The sequence below is a fragment of the Podarcis muralis genome, chromosome 9 (assembly GCF_964188315.1).
Source record: "Podarcis muralis chromosome 9, rPodMur119.hap1.1, whole genome shotgun sequence".
NCBI classification, from domain to species: Eukaryota; Metazoa; Chordata; class Lepidosauria; order Squamata; family Lacertidae; genus Podarcis; species Podarcis muralis.
Window position 1 is genome coordinate 75,201,841 of NC_135663.1, and position 25,052 is coordinate 75,226,892.

A 25,052-nucleotide genomic window follows, 5' to 3' on the forward strand; every position below is an offset into this window, starting at 1 on the left:
TAAGACCATAATTCAAACCCCAGACAGAATAGAAGGGCTCAGTGGGGTGGCAGGACCACCACTGCACCCACAGCCATAATAATAATAATAATAATAATAATAATAATAATAATAATAATAATAAAATTTATTTATATCCCGCCCTCCCCAGCCGAAGCCGAGCTCAGAGCGGCTAACAACAGTAAAAGTAACACAATTTACATAAAATCACAATCAATTAATTGAAATACATTCTAAAACCAATTCATTCTAAAATCAATTCAGAATCCAATTAATGGCAACCGTTGGGCTAGCGTTCTAGGAGGATTACCAAAGGACTGTGCCTCAGCCAAAGGCCTGGTGGAACAGCTCTGTCTTGCGGGCCCTGCAGAAAGATGTCAAGTACCACAGGGCCCTAGTCTCTTGTGACAGAGCGTTCCACCAGATCGGAGCCACAGCCAAAAAAGCCCTGGTTCTGGTCAAGGCCAGCCTAACCTCCCTGTGGCCCGGGACCTCCAAGATGTTTTTGTCTGAAGACCGTAAGGTCCTCGATGGGACATACCAGGAGAGGCGGTCCTGTAGGTACGAGGGTCCTGGGCCATATAGAGCTTTAAAGGTTGTGACTCATGCAGACTCAAAGCAGCAGGCTCTCATGGGAGACTTCAGAAGAGCAGGGTGATATATTGTCCAAAACTGGTTTGAAGTCCATATAATTTCTGTTTCATAATTTTTGACTTGGCAATATAACCCGAATCATGATGTGTGCGTGTGCTATGCAAAAATCACAACGTGGGAAAAACCGTGAAGCCAGCCAATGCTTTTCTCGGTTCTTGCAGCCCCCATTAACTCTGCTGGCTCAGCTCTCCCCTGTCTCCTGCAGGGGCCAGCAAATCACAAGAGCAGATGCCGGCAACAATAAAAATGCGAGAAAAACAGTGAAGTCAGCCAATGCCTCTACATAGCTCCATCCTTATTTCAGGTGAAGGTAAAGGGACCCCTGACCATTAGGTCCAGTTGTGGCCAACTCTGGGGTTGCAGCACTCATCTCGCTTTATTGGCCAAGGGAGCCGGCGTACAGCTTCCGGGTCATGTGGCCAGCATGACTACGCCACTTCTGACGAACCAGAGCAGCACACGAAAACGCCATTTACCTTCCCGCTGGAGCGGTACCTATTTATCTACTTGCACTTTGATGTGCTTTCGAACTGCTAGGTTGGCAGGAGAAGGGACCGAGCAACGGGAGCTCACCCCGTAGCAGGGATTCGAACCGCCGACCTTCTGATCGGCAAGCTCTAGGCTCTGTGGTTTAACCCACAGCGCCACCCGCGTCCCCCTTATTTCAGACATCGTGATATTTTGATATATCACAATGTTTAGCTGGTGATATATTGCGGTGTTGAAAACCAGATACCACCCAGCTCTAGACTTCAGCCAATTTACCTTTTAGTTTCAAAGAATCTCAGCTTAGTGCTATTTGTGAAAACCTCTCCTCTTCTCCGAGGGGAGGGGTTGTGAGCGGGTCTTACTTCCCGTGCTTCACAGTGGGCGTGGATGGCCCACTGCGTCACAAAGAGTCTCTGACCTGCGCCATGCCCGGAGCCAGCCAATATGGCTGGCGGGGGGGGGGGCATAGTTTGCCGCTCTTAAATGAGCGCAGGACTGTGGCTCAGCCTGTTTGTTTCCTGCATGCATAGATCTCCCACCCTCACTCCCTCTAGTCTCATGCATTCCTGACCTTGCTCTGGACCTCGGTTGGTCACCTTGGTTGTCCAAGGGCCCTGGTAGGAATTTTTTCCACTTGGCAGATTGGCAGCAGCCATTTGGTTTTTCGCCTACCTCGTAGCAAATTGTCACAACTTGGTAAGGTTTGGCAGTTAGGCATTGGAAAATGTGTTATGTGTTGGAGGGGCGGTTGTGGCCATCACCTACCCCTCCTCTTGAAGGGTAATCCGTTAAAGGAATCCGGTGGTCGTGATCCCTGTCCGATGCCCAGGTAGTGGCTAGGGCCATGGCCTGACCCCAGTGACTCTAGGGGAAAGCTTCCAGTTGATTTGCATCAACGATCTCCCCCTACAGGTTAACTCTTGTGTGACTCCCTGCAGAGCGGGCAGGAGTCAAGTATAGTCGGTTTGAATCCAGTGCCTAAGCCAATACCACTCACATTCTGTAACCAATAAAGTTGTGGCTTTTTTTAGCCCATTAACCTAAATTACTTGTGTCCATGGGGCCTCGACTCACAACAAGGAATCTTGGTTTAGAAGAAACAACCATTTGCTAAACAAGCTGAAAGAGAGGCTGATGTTCTTCCTGGGGGTGGCGAAGAGAGAAATAAGATATAAATCATTTCTTTTCTCATTGGGGAGAATAAATGATTTGAGTTTCTTTCATAACCCATGATCTGAATATGGTTTGATTGGCAAGCTACCATTGTTCACTGTAAGTCAAGGTTCCTGGTTTGAGCATTCCTGGTTTGTACATGGGAGAAAGCAAGAAGAGGGGGGAGTGCCCCAGCCTCACTGAGACTCATCCATGTACAGTGGTACCTTGGGATGCAAACGGGATCTGTTCCGGAGACCCGTTCTCATCCCGAAGCGAACGTAACCTGTGTTCGCGTGTCTGCGCGTGTCACGTTTCGGCACTTCTGCACATGCGCGTGACGTCATTTTGACGGTCTGTGCATGCACGCACAGCGAAACCCGGAAGTAACATGCTCTGTTACTTCCGGGTTGCCGCAGAGCACAACCCGAAAATGCCTAACCTGAAGCGTATTCATCCTGAGGTATGACTGTAGTGCTAAACTATGGGTGAACTTTGCATGCACTCCCCATCCAAATTACTAGAGCAGGACATAGTCCCAGCTAAAAGAACAGTAACCTGTAAGCTAGAGGAGATGGACTTGCAGCAGAAAATGATCTTGGGCAATGGTACCTGCTCACCTCTAAATCTTGGTTTATTACCCCTCTTAAGGCTCCCAAACTATTTGAATTCCCTAACTTCCTCAGCTCATAGATATGCCTTTGTAAAGGCAAGATTCAACACCTTCCCATCGAACGTGCTGAGAAATAGATTCTCCAATGGACAGATATCACTCTTATGTGATTGTAATAGTGGGGCACCGGAATCGTTGCACCACATAATCTTTGACTGTGCTTTTCACTTATCGGCCAGGAGCAAGTTTCTTGCTCAATATCTTAAGGGAATTGCCGATGATACGATTGAAGCCAAACTGAGATATCTACTAACTGATGATGACCCCCTAAAATCACTCATGGTTGCCAGATTCCTGATCAGCGTCCTATCCCTAAAGAAGAGAAATGGTCTCCTGTGTGATTCGGATAACCCCTTTAAACCATGACCTATGTTTTAGGTGATATCACCATTGTTTTAAACCATGATCTATGTTTTAGGCGATATCCCCATTGATATCCCTGATATTTATTGTAATGTATGATGGTGGTTTCTGTTTTTGTATGATGGTGGTTTTTGTTTCTGTTTTGCTTCGATTATTGTTTGTCTTTTGTAAGTTTTGGCGATTTTAAATTTGGAGGTTTAAGTATAATATGTTGGTATGGGAAACTGTCGTGTAACGGGCCAACGGCCGTAATAAAGATCAATCAATCAACTTTGCATGCATACCAGCCCACTGTGGAAATATGGCACATCCAGTGGTACCTCGGAAGTCAAACGGAATCCGTTCCGGAAGTCCGTTCGACTTCCTAAACATTCGGAAACCAAGGCACGGCTTCCGATTGGCTGCAGGAAGCTCCTGCAGCCAATCAGAAGCCGTGTAAGCTGCACTGGACGTTCGTGTTCCAAAGAACGTTCGCAAACTGGAACACTCACTTCTGGGTTTGCGGCGTTCAGGAGCCAAAACGTTCCGACTCGCAAGGTGTCCGGGATCCAAGGTACGACTGTACTGAGAAAACAGAGCCTTGGTTGTCAGCCCATTTAAAAACAACAACCAAGACATAGCTACAGGCCAAACAAGAAAGCTTCATGTGCCTATTGCAGCCGAGGCTCCAAAAATGTTTGTTACGTGTTTATTACAACTTAAGATGTATTTTGCCATCAGTTAATTTTGAAATATTACCTTTCTTTCTTTTAGCAGCTGTTGATACCCCTTTGTGCCCAAGGTCAGCAATGTAATGAGAAGATCTAATGAAGGAGAGGCTGATGCTCTTCCTGGGAGTGGGGAAGAGAGAAATAAGATATAAATCATTTCTTTTCTCATTGGGGAGAATAAGCTATTTGAGTTTCTTTCAGGGTTGTTTCCTGAAGAAAAATCCATTTAAAAACTATATACCTGGGTACATTTTGCTGATCTCCTGTATGAAGGAGTCACTGAAGCCAGCAATGATAGCACCACCTACTGGAACCATGAAGTTTTTGTCCAAACTTTGCACAAACGCATCAATTCGACCTCTTCGTGCTCCCTAAAAAGACAGACACAGAACCAAGATGAGAACCAAGGGGACCTATCCTTAATCTATGTGATTAAACAAGGAGCTGGTCTTTTTAAAATCCAGTTTTAGCTTATTTTATATCTACTGCTTTTTGTATTTTTACTGTTGCTACGATAATTGCTTTTGTTTCTGATGTCTTTGATCTGTTTTGTATTTCTTTTATGGTTCTCTTTTGCCGGCTAATTAAAAGATAAATAAACCCAGTAGGCGTATGAACAAAGTATTAGTCAAAGCCACTAACCATCAGTACAGCTTACCAGGAAAATTAGAACTGTCAGTCCTTCTTGGCACATATTTATTTAAAGCAACTCTTTAGCTGCAAAGGCTCCCAGACAGCTCACTAAAATCGACAGTCTGCCTCCAAAAGAAAAAGAGATAGGGAAGGAGGAGGAAAGAAAGGAAACTCAGGCATTTGTTCTTAAACGTCTTGAAGTTTTTTAGAAGGACCAGTTGGAAGGGAAATAGTTCTGGGAGAGGAGGAGCCAAAAATAAGAGTGTTGCATAGCTGTCAACTTACAGATTTGAAAATAAGGGACCAGCAGCCTCGGAAATAAGAGATCAGCAGCCAAAATAAGGGATTTTCAGAGAACAGGTATGTTCGGCTTCTAAGCCCCTCCGAGCCAAAGGCAGAAAGCCCAGCCAGCAGCCAAACGAAGCCTCAAGCGGTGGTTCCCACAGCGCAACAACCCGGCAAAGGGGATGCAGCAAGGAAAACCACCGTCACCTCTCCGCTGGGAAGCGCTGAGCAAAGGCGAGTCCCCAGGCAACGCAGCCAGTTTGATTGGCACAAGGCATGCAAGCTCCACCCCCCAGTCGTTCTTAGACTCCTTATTGGGTGAGCAACGCAGCCAAGCAACACAGGCCGGCAGGTAGGGAGGAAGAGGAGCTGCTTCCTTTGAAACCCGGGAAATTTAAGGGACATCATCAATAAGGGACAGCAGAGGGACACAGCGCTGGGATAAGGGAGCTTCTTGCCAAATAAGGGACGGCTGACAGCTATGGTGTGTTGTCAGCTGAACTGAACTGACACTGGGAATGGCCCTACTTCCCTCCTCGGCCTCCGCAGTATAAAATGACTCCTGCTCAGTGACAGTTGAGGGAGGGAAAGAACCAAAGGCAGCTAAGTCTCTTATCAGGGTCTTGCACAATTCCCATTCACGTCAATGGAGCTTGATACAGGAGAAGTGTCTGGTAGATTGTGCCCAGGTTTCTTTACAGGGGCTCCTTTGTTCCTTGTTAAAACTGTTTTGGAAAACCATGTTAAACAATAAAGATTAAAACCACAGGACGGGTCTCTTGCAACACCACTCTTCTCCAAAATGTGCCAGGAGGTTTTAGCCACAAAATTCCTGTTCACTAAGAGACCTTTCTGTAAGATCACAAATGCCTATCTCAATTTACAGTTGGAGGATCACCTTCTCTAAATTAATCTGCATTCTCATGCTGAACTGCTTAGGAAGTGTGAGTCTTTTAACAGAAAGATTTATTTACATTAACGTATTTCTAGCCCACCTCACCAAGGCGACTTAGGAGGCAGCTGGCATTTTAAGAATAGAAAACATGCTAAGATAGAACAGCAGCAGAATAAAATAATCCAGCGAAGATCCTAAAATCAGCAAGGAATAAAACAACAGAACAACATTCGCTAAGTTAAAACATCTGTGCAGATAAACATGTCGTCCCCCACCACCACCTTAGTGCCAAAAACTCATTATAGGCACCAAGTGTGCAGTCCGATGGTGTGTGCTCCACAAGCAGGGTGCCAACACAGAAAAGGACCTGTCCTCCTGTTCCCAACCTCCTTCTCCTCATCTGGTGGGAGAACTCAAGACAACGACCATCTCAGATAGCATCAGGGGATGCAATGTTCCAGAGTTGATCTCAAGCTACACAGAGCTTTATAGGTTATGGTAAAACCAGTCCTGTGAATTGTACGTAAAATTGCACATGGAGCCATTCAGTGCTGCATCTAACAGTACCTCCAGTCGGTGAACTTGACCCTCAAGGAATGGAAATCTATTCAAAAAGGTTTGAACACTTATCTCCCAGGTGTGGTCAACCATCTACCAACACTACCACCCTGCCTAGATTGAGCTTTAGAGTGACATTCAGCTATGTTTTGAGTAGATCAACTGAGATTAATGAGTACAACTAAGTTATATATTAATTTTAATAGGTCAACTCTGAGTACAACTTAGTTGACTACCACCCCAAGAACCCACATTTACTATAAATTGTGCATCCCCCATCAGCAGAGCAGATCCGTTTTCCCAATGCAAAGCAGAAAACATTTAAAAATATAAGTAAAAGTGATCCCTTTGAATGTCTTAACATAAATCATAAACAAACAGGAGCAAAACAGAAGGCAGTGTGCAACTCAGTGGACTAATGGACCAATTGTGCTACTCAGTATTTTCTTGACAAGGCTATCATTAGAAGTGATTTATTATTTCCATTACAGGTGATGTAGAAAGTTAAATTGTTCTTCACATTTTGATCTCAGTGTTTCCTATGTAACAGTGGAGCTTTCCACAATACAAATGTTAATTTGGCTACAGCCAGCTCTGAAAATATGTTTGTGAGGATGGGAAGAGTGGTGACTGTCTGGCCTATTTCTTGTTCATTGTCTGCCGCATTGTTCATTGTCTTTACACGCATCTCATTTCTGGAATTCAAGGCCTGAGGGGGAAAAAGATAGGGTGGGCGCAAGCCCCACCTGGTTCCCCAGCGCCAGTTCTTACCTTCCTCAGGCAATTTAATAACAAGTCTGTGTTACAGAGGTCTCCCATCTTCAAGTTCTTTCATTAGATAATTCTTTTATCTCTCAAATTTTCTGTCCTCACACATCAAGATTCCCCCCACCCCACTCGGTCCTATGTGGTGCAGCCGCCATAAGACCATTCCTCCCCAAACCATGTTTTGCAAATCAGGATCCACCCCTGAGGGTACATGCCTACCCCATAGCAAATTCCCACAACCCTTATCTTGTTAGTATTAATTTAGTTTTGTTCTGCGTGTGTTGGTGCTAGCTTGTTTTCTCATCCAAGAAGAAGAAGAGGAGTTTGGATTTGATATCCCGCCTTTCACTCCCTTTAAGGAGTCTCAAAGCGGCTAACAATCTCCTTTCCCTTCCTCCCCCACAACAAACACTCTGTGAGGTGAGTGGGGCTGAGAGACTTCAGAGAAGTGTGACTGGCCCAAGGTCACCCAGCAGCTGCATGTGGAGGAGCGGGGAATCGAACCTGGTTCCCCAGATTACGAGACTACCGCTCTTAACCACTACACCACACTGGCTCACTGCAGAATCCAACAGAATCTAATGCCAGTAGCTGGAGTAGGTTAATATCAGTGTATGTTGAACAGTTAGGGAAGGAAGGTGTCATGGGTGCTGTGACATAAGGAATACAGGGAAACAGACCCCACACCGAGGTGAATTCCCCACTTCAAATACTTTGATGCATCCCTTGTTTTGCTGTATGCCTTTATCAGCCACACAACAAGAATTGTTGTTGTTGTTGTTGTTTGGTCGTGTCCGACCCTTTGTGATGCCATGGACCAGAGCACACCAGGCACTCCTGTCTTCCACTGCCTCCCGCAGTTTGGTCAAACTCATGTTGGTAGCTTCGAGAACACTGTCCAACCACCTCGTCCTCTGTTGTCCCCTTCGCCTTGTACCCTCCACCTTTCCCAACATCAGGGTCTTTTCCAGGGAGTCTTCTCTTCTTAGGAGGTGGCCAAAGTATCGGAGCCTCAGCTTCACGATCTGTCCTTCCAGTGACCCCTTAGGGGCTGATTTCCTTCAGAATGGATAGGTTTGATCTTCTTGCAGTCCATGGGACTCTCAAAGAGTCTCCTCCAGCACCATAATTCAAAAGCATCAATTCTTCGGCCATCAGCCTTCTTTATGGCCCAGCTCTCACTTCCATACATCACTACTGGGAAAACCATAGCTTTAACTATACGGACCTTTGTTGGAAAGGTGATGTCTCTGCTTTTTAAGATGCAGTCTAGGGTTGTCATTGCTTTTCTCCCAAGAAGCAGGCGTCTTTTAATTTTGTGGCTGCTGTCACCAAGAATTGCATCGTTCCAAATGTAGCTTTTTAAAAGTTCAGACTCCATAACTACGTATGTCATTAAAATATCCTTAACAAACAGATTTCAGCAACAATCTAAGCCACATTCCTAAAATCCCAAGAAGTCTGGCCTATCTTAACATAGGGGTCACCCCCAGATGGAGGGAGGGGGGAGATCAAGAAAGTAGAACGCTTATGAAAACTGGCTAGCCAGATGGCTAGACAAGGACTACTGATGCAGAAAAGTTCCACAGTATTTATACTCATTCTCAAGATAGGCAGTTGGAAAGGGGCTCAAGACTCCTGCCTCAGCAGGCATCCCCATCACATGCTACTAAAGGGCAGGTGTTAACTCAATCTGCTGCTGCTGGCTGCATATCCATAACCTATACATCAGCGCAATCACACAGAGACAACAGTGGCAAATCTGAGCAGCTCAACAATTTAAAGGAGCTCAAATTTTGCAACAAATGAAGTTTCACAAACAGTGACGTCGTTTTGCATGTACTGGAGGCAAAAGCCCCCAAATTAGGGAAACCATATCCGAGAGCTCGAAATGGCCTTAATATTGGGTTAACTGATTTGTGGGCTGAGCTGTCCGTTGGTTTAGAAAAATTGCAGTGGTGCCTCGCAAGACGAAATTAATTCGTTCCGCGAGTTTTGTTGTCTTGCGATTTTTTTCGTCTTGCGAAGCACGGTGTCGGGAAAGTTTTGGAAAAGCTTCAAAAACCTCAAAAAAGGCTACCACACCGTGTTCTATGAGTTGCTCCTCGAAGTCAAGTCGCAACTGTATTAACGGTGTTAAGAAAAAGGAAACAAACTTGCAAGACGTTTCCGTCTTGCGAAGCAAGCCCATAGGGAAAATCGTCTTGCGAAGCAGCTCAAAAAACAAAAAACCCTTTCGTCTAGCGAGTTTTTTGTCTTGCGAGGCATTCGTCTTGCGAGGTACCACTGTAGATGGATGTCAATTCATACGCAGGAATCACATTAATAAACAACCATAACAAACACCTAGTATTTATATAGCACCTTTTCAGTCTTTTAAGACATGTATATATCTTTACAAAAGATCTCTCATGTCAGTATTATTGTCGTCACACACCCCAGCATCATACTGCAGGTGCATGCATGCATGTGCAAAGTTTAGACTGGTAGCAGCAATTCCTCCCTGCAAGGGTGGGGGCCCATTCAGATGCCCTATCCCCCAGGAGACTGATTCAGGAAACTGGGGGTTCCTGATTGTTCGGGGGTGTGGGGTGTGTGTGTCTTCCAGTGGAGAAAGCTGATGATCCTGTAGAAGCCCTGGTTTTGTGATGGAATGGTGAGATGAAATACGGTTGACACAATCGCTCCTGAACATTGGCTCCTTGGTATTCTAGGCAGCTTCGGGCTATGAAGCAAGGCGGATGAAGCAAGTGGCACAAGACTTGCTCTGCAGCCAAACAAACCCTGGTTACTGCACCTAATCATGCAGTATAGGCTACAAAGAAGACTCATTTTGCAGCCTGCACTGTAGCCGGCTGGCGGAGTTATTTTAGACAGTTACTTACTTCCACTGTGGGGCTGCTAGAGCATTTGAGGACTTGCTGTGACCAATTGGTTGCGCACTTTGAGGATAAAGTTGCTTGACTTCAGAGTGACCTTGACTCCGCGGTTGTCGCAGTTGCAGATGAAGTATCCAATGCCACCGTCCGTGATGTGTTGTGGGATCGGTTTTGGCTTATGCAGTCAGCTGATGTGGACAAGGGGCTTTCAGCTATACCCCCAGCTACACATCCTCTGAGCCCGTCTACCCTGGCTTTCTAATTCTAGAAGAGTGGGTTGGATCAGAATCTGCTTACAGCTTCATTGTGGAAGGGGGTGTGGTACCTGCTACCTTGAAAGAGATGGTGGTAAAGCCTCTCCTAAATAAACCAGCCCTGTACCCTTTGGAGCGGATTAACTATTGACCATCTGAAAATACCGTATTTTTCGCTCTATAAGATGCACCGGACCACAAGACGCACCTAGTTTTTGGAGGAGGAAAACAAGAAAAAAAATATTCTGAATCTCAGAAGCCAGAACAGCAAGAGGGATCGCTGCGCAGTGAAAGCAGCAATCCCTCTTGCTGTTCTGGCTTCTGGGATAGCTGTGCAGCCTGCATTTGCTCCATAAGATGCACACACATTTCCCCTTACTTTTTAGGAGGGAAAAAGTGAGTCTTATAGAGCAAAAAATACAGTACTCCTTTACTTGGGGAAGGCCGTGGAAAAGATTGGGGGGATAGGAGCAGCTGCAAGCATTCTTGGATGACACAGATTGTTTAGATCCATTCCAAACTAGGTTGGTCAGTCATGGGGCTGAGTCAACATTAGTTGTCCTAATGGATGACCTTTACAGAGAGTGGGACAGAACCGAATGTGATTTTGCTCCTGTTTCTTGGTCTCTCTGTGGCCTTCAATACCACTGACTATGGCATCCTCCTGGACTAACTCTGTGGAATGGGCACCGTTCGAATACGTTTTTATATAACTTTTTTATTGAAATGTTAATGTTTTATTTCATATTTTTGTAAACCACTTATCGAGGTTTCCTTACAATCAAGCAGTATATAAATTTTGCAAAAAATAAACAAGTAAGAGAAAGAGAGGCTGTAGCTTTCCTAGGCTTGCATCAGGTATTTCTTGGCTCACAACTTATTTCCTTCGCCACTGCACTATCTAGTCCTTGCATAGCATATTCTCCCAAAGCTGTCTGCTTGAAATTTAATTTCCCTATTTGCTTTTAAATACCGTGACAGCTCCTTTTCTGCTGAGCACCTTTAACCCATCCAGGTCAAGAGCCTTTTACTCTCCTCACACAAGTCAGGCTCTGACACTCCAGAATTCTGAAGGCTGAGCAAACTGGTGTGGATCGCGGAATTACCACCCCACATTCTGGGTTTATCTTCTCTCTCTTTAGCAACTATTGTCCCTGCTCCTTCCACTCCCATTCTCCCAGGAAAATTTGTGACTAGTAAGAGAGTTAAGTATAGATTAAGTTAAGTATAGAGGCACCTGCCCTGTGGAACGCCCTCTCATCAGATGTCAAAGAGAACAACAACTACCAGACTTTTAGAAGACATCTGAAGGTTTAGGGAAGCTTTTAATGTTTGATGGACTACTGTATTTTAATATTTTGTTGGAAGCCACCCAGAGTGGCTGGGGAAACCCAGCCAGATGGGTGGGGTATAAATAAATTATTATTAGTAGTAGTAGTAGTAGCAGTAGTAGTAGTAGCAGTAGTAGTAGCAGTAGTAGTAGTATTATAGATAAATAAATAAATAACAGAGGGAAACACAGTATTGCCAGCTAGAAAGCTCCAAGCTTCAAAGTTGGTGTAAAACTCCAGTTAATCTAGAGACATAACAGCCAAGATAGAGGTAAATGCCCCTTACCTGCTGAATGAGATGCATACATTTGGAGGACTGGACTCCATATGCATTATTGACAATGTGGGGGATGTCATATCTTGCACAAATCTCAGCCAATTCTTCCAATCTGCAAATATAAAATTGAAATTTGGGCAAACACAGTCAAGGACAGAAAAGTAATAGAAGGAACCTGGGAGGAAAGACTGAAATAAATTAAAAGGAAATGTAAGGGAAACAAAGCAGGGTATCTCAGTTAGCCTCCTACTGCTTAAGATGGGATAGAAACAGTTCAAACAGTTCAAATAGCTGCATAACCTACAAGGGGATTATGGAAACCCGGTGACGTATTTGGCGTTGACTTTGAACAGATGAGCATATCACCAAAAGCTTTTGCAATTTCCTAAGTTTCATGCTGTTTGAGACAAAAGCCCTATGGTATTAGTTCAAGAGTTATTTAGACGTTAGCTAAAGTTGCATTCTTATCTATTTTTCTAATGTGTATTTGGACTAAGAATTCAGTTTAAAAAGTACTTATTTTACGGTCCAATACAGTGGTACCTTAGTTGTCGAATTTAATCCGTTGTGGGAGTCTGTTCGACGCCCGGAGCTGTTCAAAAACCAAGGCGTGGCTTCCGATTGAGAGCAGAAGCTTCCTGCACTCAATCGGAAGCTGCGAAAGACATTTGGCTTCTGAAAAACGTTCACAAACCAGAACACTCACTCTGGGTTTGTGGCGTTCGGGAGCCAATTTGTTGGGGAGCCAAGCCATTCAACAACCAAGGTACCACTGTAGTGGAAAACATAGTTGTAATTATTTAGAGGCATTCAATTTCTTTTTAAATCACAACCTTCCCATCTATCTAGATTTCGACTTCAATGGGGACCAAACATATAAAGCAGGCATAGGCAAACTCAGCCCTCCAGATGTTTTGGGACTACAACTCCCATCATCCCTAATGGTCCTGTTAGCTAGGGATGATCGGAGTTGTAGTCCCAAAACATCTGGAGGGCCAAGTTTGCCTATGCCTGATATAAAGTCTGTTGTGAAAATTAAATAGTTCAGGACATATTGAAATGATTTAAACCAAAAAAAACCCCAACTTTCTGATTAGGGCATTTTTGGGGGCAGGGGGAAAGTATGTCTACTAACTGAATGCTAGAACAGCTAAAATACCTGAACAGTACCCAAGGATCTTAGGGTGCAGCTCCCATGTCTTTTATACTACAGAATCTAGGTGTAGTTACGGGAACAGCTGTGAAATTAAGGGTCATATCCAATCATGCAGTTCCATAGGTGATTCTTCTCCTGACCCCTCCAGCCCCCTGGGAGCCCTCAAAATCACAGGAGAAGGAAAGAAAACGGATGTCCCAATTTTTTTTCTGATTCACTGTACAGCTGCAGCACTACCAAGAACAGTGTACCTGGAACATCCTGTTCCAAGAACATCCATCCATACCAAGAACATTCTGTCTACTGGACTGCCTACATATGTACCATTTTCACAATAATTAATATGATTCATAACCTATTGTGTCATCTGTGTAATGCTCAACTTCATGACACTTTTTTTTTTTTTGCTTCTCATTCATTCTTTGACATAGGAAATCAGGCTTAGGTTCAATGTACTATATTTAGCAGGGGGATAACGGATTTGGTTTTAAGAGAATGTAAATGTAGATTCTAATGGCTTTTTCAAACTCAGAAACAACTTAAAACCAAGTTATTTTAGGGAGCACTTGGTATAATTTCATTTATTCAAAAATCCATTTATATAAAATCATCCATTTTTAATCCACCCTGGCCCAAGAGATGAAAAACTGCGCCTCTGAGCTATAAATCCAATCCAAGCTAATTTGGCAGCGATTAAAATTATCATTCTCTTCCTAGAGCCTTAGTTTAAATGAGCTGGTAATCTATGTGCACAAGCAACTAATCCAAAGTTCACTCTATTCTGAAGTAGGTCTTTACTACTGTAGTGAAGCAAGTGGAGGAGTACGAAGTCTGAACGGCAAAAGTCAGGTTATTATTTAAAGTACCAGTGGGGGGCACGAGAAAGGGTTTCAAAGGGTACACAGCCACACACACACACACACACACACACACACACACACACACACTATCAGAGATAAAATAGTATTATGAAAACTACCCCCCAAATTATCTTTGCCCAAACAGAGGTACACCGATAAGACTAAAGCCTCAAAAGGGATATACGATTATTATAAGCCTGGGAAATACTGGTGCAGTAGATAGCATGTTGAACATGTACAAGAGAGGCTTGGGGTCAAATCCTCATTCAGCTATGAAGCTCACTGTAGCCTAATAATATTCAGACATAATGCCAAACTGCAGTATGGTGGCAGTTTAACAATGAGCAGACACAAGCTGCAGGGTTCACATGCCTGCTCCCTGCTCCTCCTTTTCCCAAAGTGCTTGCCTACAAACCAGTGCCAACCCCAAGTGAAACCATTCCCAATATTATTATTGTTTCAAAAAATGTTACAGCCCATTTACTAATTGATTGTCTGATTTTATGTTAATGTGTTATACATTTGATGCTAGCCGCTCTGAGCCCGGCTTCGGCTGGGGAGGGCGGGATATACCGTATTTTTCGCCCTATAGGACGCACCGTCCCATAAGGCGCACCTAGTTTTTTTGGGGGGGAAATAAAGGGAAAAAAATTATTTCCCCCCCCAGGCGCGGGGCTGGGGCGGGGGAGGCCCAAGCTTCCCCCGGCCCCAGCCCCCAAACAGGCAGCTCTCTGCAAGCCGTGGGAGCCCAGCGCTGGCTCCCGCTGCTTGCGGGGAGGTCCGCGAAGCCTGGACGCGCTGATCTCAGCGCGCGCAGGCTTCGGCATGCCGGCAACTCTCCGCAAGCAGAGGGAGCGCTCTCGCTGCTTGCGGGGAGGTCCGCGAAGCCTGGACGCGCTGATCTCAGCGCGCGCAGGCTTCGGCATGCCGGCAACTCTCCGCAAGCAGCGGGAGCGCTCCCGCTGCTTGCGGAGAGGTCCACGAAGCCTGGAGAGCCAGAGGGGTAGGTGCGCACCGACCCCTCTCGCTCTCCAGGCTTCAGCGAAAGCCTGCATTCGCCCCATAGGACACACACACATTCCCCCTTCATTTTTGGAGGGGGAAAAGTGCGTCCTATAGGGCGAAAAATATAGTAAATAAAATTATGTTGTTATTATTATTATTATTATTATTATTATTATTATTATTATTAAGCACGCCCTGCTTCAGTAGCCAATGCAAGGTAGGCTGCTGCACAGCAACTGAACCAGCACTTTCCTCAACATTTAATGGTCTGGGAGTTCAGGCAGCAATCGCTAAGTTTGATGTTATAGACTAGGATGCCCTCCTTGCAGGAACATCAATTACTTTTGCTCTTGGTTGCAGGAGCTCTGAACAGCAAGGTTGCAGAGATGCCAGAGTTCAAAGAGATTCAAAGGGCCACTCTCAAATGTATTTAAAGCGAAATGCAGGAGGAAAAGGATGTTTTAAAACCATCTGCTGTGTGCTTTATTTTATATAGATATGTAAAAGGTAAAGGTAAAGGTACCCCTGACCGTTAGGTCCAGTCGTGGATGACTCTGGGGTTGCAGCGCTCATCTCGCTCTATAGGCCGAGGGAGCCGGCGTTTGTCCGCAGACAGCTTCCGGGTCGTGTGGCCAGCATGACTAAGCCGCTTCTGGCGAACCAGAGCAGCGCACAGAAATGGCGTTTACCTTCCCGCCACAGTGGTACCTATTTATCTACTTGCACTTTGACGTGCTTTCGCACTGCTAGGTGGGCAGGAGCTGGGACCGAACAACGGGAACTCACTCCATCGCGGGGATTTGAACCGTCGACCTTCCGATTGGCAAACCCTAGGCTCAGGTAGATCTGGCTACTGAATTTTTGCAGAATATAGTAGTTTAAGAATATGGGCATTTGCCATCTCTGGTTTAGAACAACAGCTAGAAAAACAGGTCGCAATCCAATCAACAAGTAAGGTGCATTTAGAACCACTCAAAACAATGTGCACACCTATTTCTGGTTTGGTTTGCATTGTAACTGTAAGGATCATATGCAGAACACTCTGGATTAAGCATTTTATACATGCTTACTGAGAAGTAAGAGTTCAATGGATTGCAGTCTAAGGGTAGAACAAGTGAGCTGGCTGAGGAGATAGGTGCTCCCGAGAAATAATTATATGAAGTATGAAACTTTGGAGGAAGGAATACAATTATGCCTGCACTTTCCTCGGGCAGGGGTCCCTAACATGGGAGTTCAAATAGTCTTTACATGCAAAGGAATAGTGCTGGAAGAAATGACCACATAAAAGTTATAAAAGGAAAATGCCATTTCATCTGATACCTAGACAAAATGTTATAGCAAAGTTGAAATATATTTTCTAAGGTTGCAGCAATGGGGGCAATCCTGTTGAAAAGATAAATGTGTGACCTTCAGGGGTTGACAGCAGTCCTTTAATATAAAAAAAAGGCCCTTCAAATGCCATTGAATATTTTAAATTCATAGTTTCAGGAATGAAACAGCGCACAACAATGTACCGGACTACAAAGCTGGCGGCAGAGAAATGAACGGCAAATTGCAATGGCCTGAGATTAGGTTATTTTTATTTTCACATCCCTGGTTTGATTCAGAAATTTTTTCCAACTCGTTTTAGACAACATTCACGGCACTAAGGCAGAATTATTAGACCAACTTTTTATCCTTTTACCACATACTTGTACAAACGTTTATTAAATCAATAAATCAACAATATATTTAAAAAAACCAATTCAGTCTAGCCGAAACTAATTTACAGTAAAAGGAAAAAAAGATTCTTACTCAGAAGTTCAACTTTTATATGTGACTATATTTCTAAAGAAGGGACACGGGTGGCGCTGTGGGTTAAACCACAGAGCCTAGGACTTGCCGATCAGAAGGTCAGCAGTTTGAATCCCCGCGATGGGGTGAGCTCCCGTTGCTCGGTCCCTGCTCCTGCCAACCTAGCAGTTCGAAAGCATGTCGAAGTGCAAGCAGATAAATAGGTACCGCTCCAGCGGGAAGGTAAACGGCGTTTCCGTGCGCTGCTCTGGTTTGCCAGAAGCAGCTTAGTCATGCTGGCCACATGACCCGGAAGCTGTACGCTGGCTCCCTCGGCCAATAAAGCAAGATGAGCACCGCAACCCCAGATGAGCACCGCAACCCCAGAGTCGGTCACGACTGGACCTAATGGTCAGGAGTCCCTTTACCTTTTTATATTTCTAAATGCAAAGACTTCTAGAGGAGGACTGCAAATTCCAGCTAGTACTTGACATTGAGGTCACAATCCAACAGTTCAAGGCTGGTGTGTGTGTGTGTGTGTGTGTGTGTGTGTGTGTGTGTTGCTGTTTCAGGTGATCTTGATCATCTTTCCCCTACATCAGTAATTTTCAAACTTTTTGCCTTTAGGAAATACTTTCCTAGCTTGCCTGCCATGAAATTTTGGACATACCAGACACTCACACACCCATGTCCCGTGGGAGAAGATGGGTACTGGCACACAAGCTGTTCTGCAGGGCCTGTCAGTCATTACTGATACATTCGCTGGAGAATATCCCTTCCACTAGCTTTCTGTGAAACCCCAGAAGTTCCTTGGACGCAGTCTAAAACTACTATCCTATCTACCCCATAATATATAGCTAGGTCAAGGATCATATGCAGAACACTCTGGATTAAGATCACAGGATGCAAAATCCTATGGATCTGCCATTTTTGAAACAACTGAATTAAAACAATACAAAAAGGTAATATGGAAATGAGGAAGAGAAAAGAAGTAGTAAGGCAAGATAAAGGTCTAAAAAATAGAGAGGAAGACTATCTTATGCTAGGAGATGCTTTTGGCCATTGCTATAATATGTGACAGTGGTAAATGTGTTAATAGGAATCACTAAACCTGTAAAACCCTTGACTGTGCTCCTCATTACGTAACTGCAGATACATATTTGCATGCATGAAGGAAGTTATTTACACAGTTTATACTACAGATCATTTTTACCACCACTACTTGAAAGACAATCCAATTTAGAGGATAAATTTTCTTACCCTCTGCAACCGCAATCACAATTTATTAGTTTCTCAGCCCACTCTTTGTCTCCCATCCACAAGCCCAAATCATTTACCCACAAAATTGGAATATGGTTCAACTTTGAATAGAAAAGCAGACTTGAAGTGTTATATTTTGTGGAGTCCAGAAGTGTTCCAAACAAATTTTTGCTGACAATCACAGATGAAGAGTTCACAAAATGAATAGTGATGCATTTTTATGGAATTTAAAATTTTGTTAATTACTTTTGTTTTAACTGCTGGGAATGGAATGACTTAGGCTACAATCCTAGCTCCACATACATGGGCGTGAGCCCCACTAAATTCAACAGAGCTTACTTACTTCAGAGTAGGCACGATTAGGATTGCACAGTTAGTCAACACTTTCTATAAGCTTATCAAATGAACACCAGCAGAGAGGTAGCAGAAACATTAGACATTAAAGAAGTTGATTTTCTATCTATAATTCCAGCAGCTAAAGATGATATCCATCCTAATTAGAGGCCCTCAGGAAAAGCAATTTGCAAGAATAACTTTACTCCAAAGTACAGTTGTGGAGGATCATTAATCTAAAGCAGGTATGATAAAAATCGTTTGTCTGACTTTTGTTCCACCTGGTAATATTCATATCCTAGTTAGGAACTCCCTCCAGTCTTTCCATGAACTGTTGAATACTAACATGCAAATATTCTGACATTTAAGATTTCTCTGTACAAACAAGCCAGCACAACAGAACCTTACCTATAAAATGCTAGTTTTTTAAGTGCAGGAGGTTTCACTTTAACACAAGAGAGCATTCAAACATACAATTCCTTACCTGTAATCTAGAGTAGTATCGTACAAAGAGATTCCCCCAGTCTTGTGGTTGAACTCTTACTCTAGCAAGGATACAGTCAGCTTAAAACCAGACCATAAAATGTATCTCAGTCATAGATCTCCATCAAATATCTGGCAGACTGTGTCAATTACATCCTCCTTCCTGAGTTCCTGGCCATGTGAACCTCTAGTTTCTGCCAACTTTCTCCCCACTTTCCTTCCTCGCTAAAGTATGTTCCATGGTCTTCCTCGCAGCTCTGGACAATTCCCAGTCTTTCTTTCCTAGTTCCCATCCCCATCTCCCCTACATTGCTTCCATTAGCTTGAGGCCTGCTCACGATCCCGTCTCTCTATTTTCTATTTCCTCCTGTCCCTCTGCCTGTGGGTGACTCATTCTAGGACATGAGAAGCTCAACCAAAGACAGCCAGAGACCCTTCTCCATTATCTGATCCCTCTTGGACTGGCATAGGCAAATTCCCGCCCTCCAGATGTTTTGGAACTACAATTCCCATCATCCCTAGCTAACAGGACCAGTGGTCAGAGATGATGGGAATTGTAGTCTCAAAACATCTGGAGGTCCGGAGTTTGCCTATGCCTGCAAGTCTTGGAGATTAGGGAAACTTAGTCAATCACAGGCAGCAGCATCATTACTACCCTCAAAGTCAAATATAAATTATAGCTACCAAAAGTTTACATGTTGCATTATTTACCTGTCAGGCACCCTTGGAGCAAAACATGATGTGGTAGAATGAACACAGAGTATATTATCAGCCTCAAGATCCTGGATTTTAGCTTCCACTGCCTTGAGGTCTGTACGCAGCTCGTCACCTTCTAATACATTTTCTACCACCACAGGTTCAAAACCTAGTCCAGCCAACAAAAACAATGTATGAGTAGGCATCCTGGATTCTCCTACAATTTAATCTTCACTCTATGTGCCTATCTTCACTCCAGTGTGCCTCCTTTGTTTGATTTTATTCTCATTGCTTACTACAGAGACAACTATTCTATTTAAAATGACAAAGACTATTCTATTAAAATTAGTATTAAACTTTAATATTAGCCACTATGGATATCAGTAAATAAACTGGTATTGCATCATCAGTCTAGGAAATTATTTCACTGGCACTCGCCATACAACATCCCATGGAAAATTAAAATTAAGAGCAAGACCTGACGTTCAAACATAAGATATAGCAGCCAGAGTTACTCTCTCTAGACTCGATTTAAAATATTGTTAGCAAAAACATCCTGCAAGATGGAGTGAACATCCAGCTTCCAGTAAAAAAACCTGGAAGATGGACATAATATTCTATGTGTGTCAAAAGTGGTTTGAACACTCTGAAAAGAAATGCTGCAGAATATAGCAAAGGTGTTGAGGCAGCTTACATCACACTTGACGTAAATCTCAAAAAATTCACAGACTTATTGTAAGTTAGCCTTTCAGGAGCTTATTGGCTATTTTCCTTCTTGGCAGCTATTGCAGATTTTGTGGATCTCTACCACAGGTGCTTGTCTGCAAGTTCTTAATCAGCCTCTGAACAAGCTGCTAGGATGCTACAGAATGTTCACACATATTCTCACTCTTCAAATAGAAGGTGAGCAATAGAATATTGAAAATCAGTATGATTGCTGCCGAGAAGTATAAGGTTTGTGTGGCTTTAGAAAAATCCTCACATGACCCAGGGACAAAAGAGACTGTGTGTTTCAAAGATAACTGGGAAGCCAGAAAACGATAGAAGAAGAGAAGGAATGAAACTGAATTTTGCAAATAATTACTTAAAATCATAGCTTGTTTCAGGCTTCCAGTAAGTTATATATATTGCAGGCCTACACAATTTCCGGCCTACCATGCAAAAAACAAAAACAAAACCTCTAGTCATGTATTGCAAGGTATTTGACAAGCCCTCTCCTTTTATTGCAGTCCCAGGAAGGCGTTAGCAGCCGGTTTACCAAGAATCAAACAACATGTTCAGAGCTTGTGCTAAGCAAGCAACAAGAATCCCCAGCACTCCACACAAACCCTTTTACCTGCAGTGATCATTGACTTAAAACAGGATTTCTGGTCTATGCGGGGCCAGATAATGTATTTTGCCTTTGGTCTCTTATGTCGTAGTGTTAGGAAGCATAATGTTAGGCTCATGCCAGTTGCCATGGGGACCACAAAGCAGCTACTTGCTGTCCTGACACCTGCAGGTAAAAGACAAAAATCAGACGTGAAAAACAAACGCTCTTAAAATATTGCAAGTACCTGTAAGGGAACTCATGCGCTTGGCTCCACACTTACCGGCAAGTTTTATGATATCCAAGGCAACTGAATTAGTAAGTTTGTTCAAGAGACTGGAGCCTGCAGCTTTTGGCTGAACAGCAGAAATATCGCCTGACCTTCCAATCCCATGGATCAACCTGGAAACGAAACAGAAGGTTGGGAGGGAAATGCAACCTTTAACAGAAAAATAGATACTCAGATACAGAGTTTTGCACCATGACGTAGTGAGAACCAACTTCATGAATTGTACTGGCATTAACTTCAAAATATGTGACTTGGCGCTGTGGGTTAAACAACAGAGCCTAGAGCTTGCCGATCACAAGGTCGGCGGTTTGAATCCCCGCGACGGGGTGAGCTTCTGTTGTTCGGTCCCAGCTCCTGCCCACCTAGCAGTTCGAAAGCACGCCAGTGCAAGTAGATAATTAGGTACTGCTCCGGCAGGAAGGTAAACGGTGTTTCCGTGCGCTGCTCTGGTTCACCAGAAGCAGCTTAGTCATGCTGGCCACATGACCCGGAAACTGTACACCGGCTCCCTCGGCCAATACAGAGTCGGTCACGACTGGACCTAATGGTCGGGGGTCCCTTTACCTTTACCTATGTGGCTTACTGTAAATTCAGTTATTGTATCTACCGCTATGTAGACCTACAAAACTTGTGACCCACCAAGCTGAAGGCAGCCAACAGCTGTTTATGGCAGCTTGGCAATTTAGCCAGTTCTGCTGCCTGCCCTGCAAACACAAGAGGGGATGCTGAGCACCTGAAAGGCACCAGTGACCCAGTGTGCATTATCATGGTATGCTAAACTCTGGTTTACCTGCACCATGTGAACATGCTGACTCCAGGAGAGGAGTTTGCATTCACTTTGCTACTTGACGGTCCTTTAAGCACAGGGTGGCATGACAGCTGAGTCAAGGTTCATGATTAAGGTCTCTTTGTCTTAACCATGATCTGTGGCCAATATCTCTTCCATGGTTACATGACACAGAATGAAACAAACTGTATAGGTTCCCTGTCTCCCTCTCCTACAGGATGCTCTCGCAGTTGCCTTTGTGCTTCAACGCTTGATGGTTCCTCAATCCATTTCAAACATTGTTGTTGTTGTTGTTTAGTTGTTTAGTCGTGTCCGACTCTTCGTGATGCCATGGACCAGAGCACGCCAGGCACTTCTGTCTTCCACTGCCTCCCACAGTTTAGTCAAACTCATGCTGGTAGCTTCGAGAACACTATCCAACCATCTCGTCCTCTGTCGTCCCCTTCTCCTTGTGCCCTCCATCTTTCCCAACATCAGGGTCTTTTCCAGGGAGCCTTCTCTTCTCATGACGTGGGCAAAGTATTGGAGTTTCAGCTTCAGGGTCTGTCCTTCCAGTGAGCATTCAGGGCTGATTTCCTTCAGAATGGATAGGTTGGATCTTCTTGCAGTCCATGGGACTCTCAAGAGTTTCCTCCAGCACCATAATTCAAAAGCATCAATTCTTCGGCGATCAGCCTTCTTTATGGTCCAGCTCTCACTTCCATACATCACTACTGGGAAAACCATAGCTTTAACTATACGGACCTTTGTTGGCAAGGTGATGTCTCTGCTTTTTAAGATGCTGTCTAGGTTTGTCATTCTTTATTCCAAACATTACAAGCCCCTCAACCCAATGTTTGTCTTCCTTAAGCAGCTGTGCAAGGTAAAAACAAGACCCTGAGCTCTGTCAAAGTCTTCTGTGCATGCCAGAGGACCTGGATGCAGAAGATGGGTCGTTCCATTTCACATGGAGGTTCCTTGCAAGGACCGAAGCAAAATAGGCCTTGGCATTGATTCTGCCTTCTGCTAAGCCAAACAGGGAGACATATTGATCCCATTGTCCCCAGTTCTTTAACACACCCAGAAGACTTAGGTGAGGGGCAGGTGGCAACTACATATAAGGAGTGGGCATCCCAAAAAACATGGAGCTCTTTGTCATTCTATCACTTACAATTATTCCAACACTGTAAAGAATTATAATTCTTACAGTGTTGGAATAATTGTAAGTGATAGAGTGTCACTTGTAATGACAGCTGGAACAACAAATGCATACTGTTTGGAGCAGCAAAGTAAGCTTATATTTAAAAATGTGTTGGCCGTAAATTATACAACAGCCCAATCAAGTGCCAGATGACCTGGGACTTTAGGCCTTTAGAAGCTGAGTTTGCCCATAAGCTCTGCTTCATTTGAATAAAATCAATTTTAATGGGCTTTTGTTCATGTTAGCCGCAATTAATCTGTCATAAGGGTCATTTAAAAATGCAACTCCCATAATTCAATATATGCATGTAACTGATGTTTAATATGTTTTTGTTTTAATATATGGGATAGAAGAAATTCTGATTAGTGCGCTGGTGAAGGGTAAATGTTCCACTGTAAAACTAATTAAGCTGAAGTGGAAGAGAGGAATACATCATTTATTTCTTCATCCAAAAATTCAATTTCACTATGCTAATATTTGTTAACATAGCAGCAAAGAAATTATTTTCACATTTTTAGCATACCAAGCAGGAGTTCATATGTTCAAAAAGATATAAAAACCTGTTCATACAAGCAATCTACTCGCATTAGGAACACAGCATATGAGAAAAGGACCTGTTTGTAATTATGGTCTCTCTTTTCAGGAACCATGCACCTACTGTTATCGTTTAGGATGAGAGAGAACAGGTACACAGTTCAGCTGAAATACCTGTCCTTATGTCCTTAAGATGAAACCAACTCTGTCTGCTCTGGCAACACTTACCATGTGTGAAGTTGGAAGAAAGAGCTACTTGGGCAGAAGGCTGTACCTTCTTGTTACAGTTGGCTGACCTTCTGTTAAATAATGCACACATGGTGCAAAGAACACCATGATTACGGTATATCCCCCAAGTGCTGTATGCATCTCCCAACCTACCCTTAACTCTTTTGCCTTGGATGAAGGGAATATTGGAATAATGAAAATTATTTCTGCTCAGAACACAGTATCAAGCTATAAATGTACAGTATAAGCAAATTCAGAAATTTGCAAATGGACAAAACCCAAACCCAAAACCATATATTAGCATAATGAGATTCTACCTGCAATCCACGAACTGGACCAGTGCTACACAACTGCAATACAGTGGTACCTCGGGTTAAGAACTTAATTCGTTCCGGAGGTCTGTTCTTAACCTGAAACTGTTCTTAACCTGAGGTACCACTTTAGCTAATGGGGCCTCCCGCTGCTGCCACGCCACCGCCACACAATTTCTGTTCTCATCCTGAAGCAAAGTTCTTAACCCGAGGTACTATTTCTGGGTTAGCAGAGTCTGTAACCTGAAGCATCTGTAACCCGAGGGACCACTGTACTGTTATCTGTCTACATTATGGATATGGTTGGTGTGAATGGCTGAGATCTGTATGTTAGAGATTACTAAGGATGTGTTTGGGAGACATTACTATGAAGGAAAGCATGGGTATAGCTTCTACTTCAGTGATTTTGTTTAGCTGCTAATAATGTTTTATAAGTTGCAGGGTTTTTAATGTATTTTTCTATTTGATTTTTACTTCTCTTTTTGTAATCTTTAAGAGGATATTTTGTTTCAACAGTGATTATGTTGTTTTTAAATGTGGGTTACTATTGCATTTTTGTATACGATTTGTAATTTGTATATAAATAAATCTGAAAATCTACTCTGATATTCAGTAACGTTGTACTGCAAATATTTTAAGATATGCTGTAAACAGTTTAAGATTTTTTTTTTTAAAAAAAAATCTAATGTGGTATACTAATGATCTAAATAAAACAAACATTAGTGTGACATCATCCTTCATGAGAAAGTAATGGTAAAACAACTAGTATACCCCATTCCATATATATTTGCTACTCTAGTAAGTGTTGGAATTGGCCAATAAACCAGGTTAAAGTGCCAATCTTCTTGTTTAAGTGATATGTACTGAGTTTGTTGCGCTGTTTGTTTTAAAAAGAAAAGGCAGATTTAAACACAATATTTGTGTAAA

At 43.5% G+C, this 25,052-nt stretch overlaps 1 protein-coding gene across 1 annotated transcript in view; it reads right to left on the reverse strand.

Annotated features, from left to right (window-relative positions):
• The window catches only part of SEPSECS (Sep (O-phosphoserine) tRNA:Sec (selenocysteine) tRNA synthase), a 43,596-nt gene that overhangs the window by 13,107 nt on the left and 5,437 nt on the right, over positions 1–25,052 (reverse strand). The window contains exons 3-8 of the mRNA XM_028743458.2: positions 21,080–21,198; positions 20,824–20,982; positions 19,503–19,656; positions 11,931–12,033; positions 4,283–4,412; positions 4,070–4,161 (exon numbers count right to left, since the gene is read on the reverse strand). Coding sequence (XP_028599291.2) covers positions 4,070–4,161; positions 4,283–4,412; positions 11,931–12,033; positions 19,503–19,656; positions 20,824–20,982; positions 21,080–21,198 — 757 coding nt within the window. The remainder of the gene's footprint in view (positions 1–4,069; positions 4,162–4,282; positions 4,413–11,930; positions 12,034–19,502; positions 19,657–20,823; positions 20,983–21,079; positions 21,199–25,052) is intronic.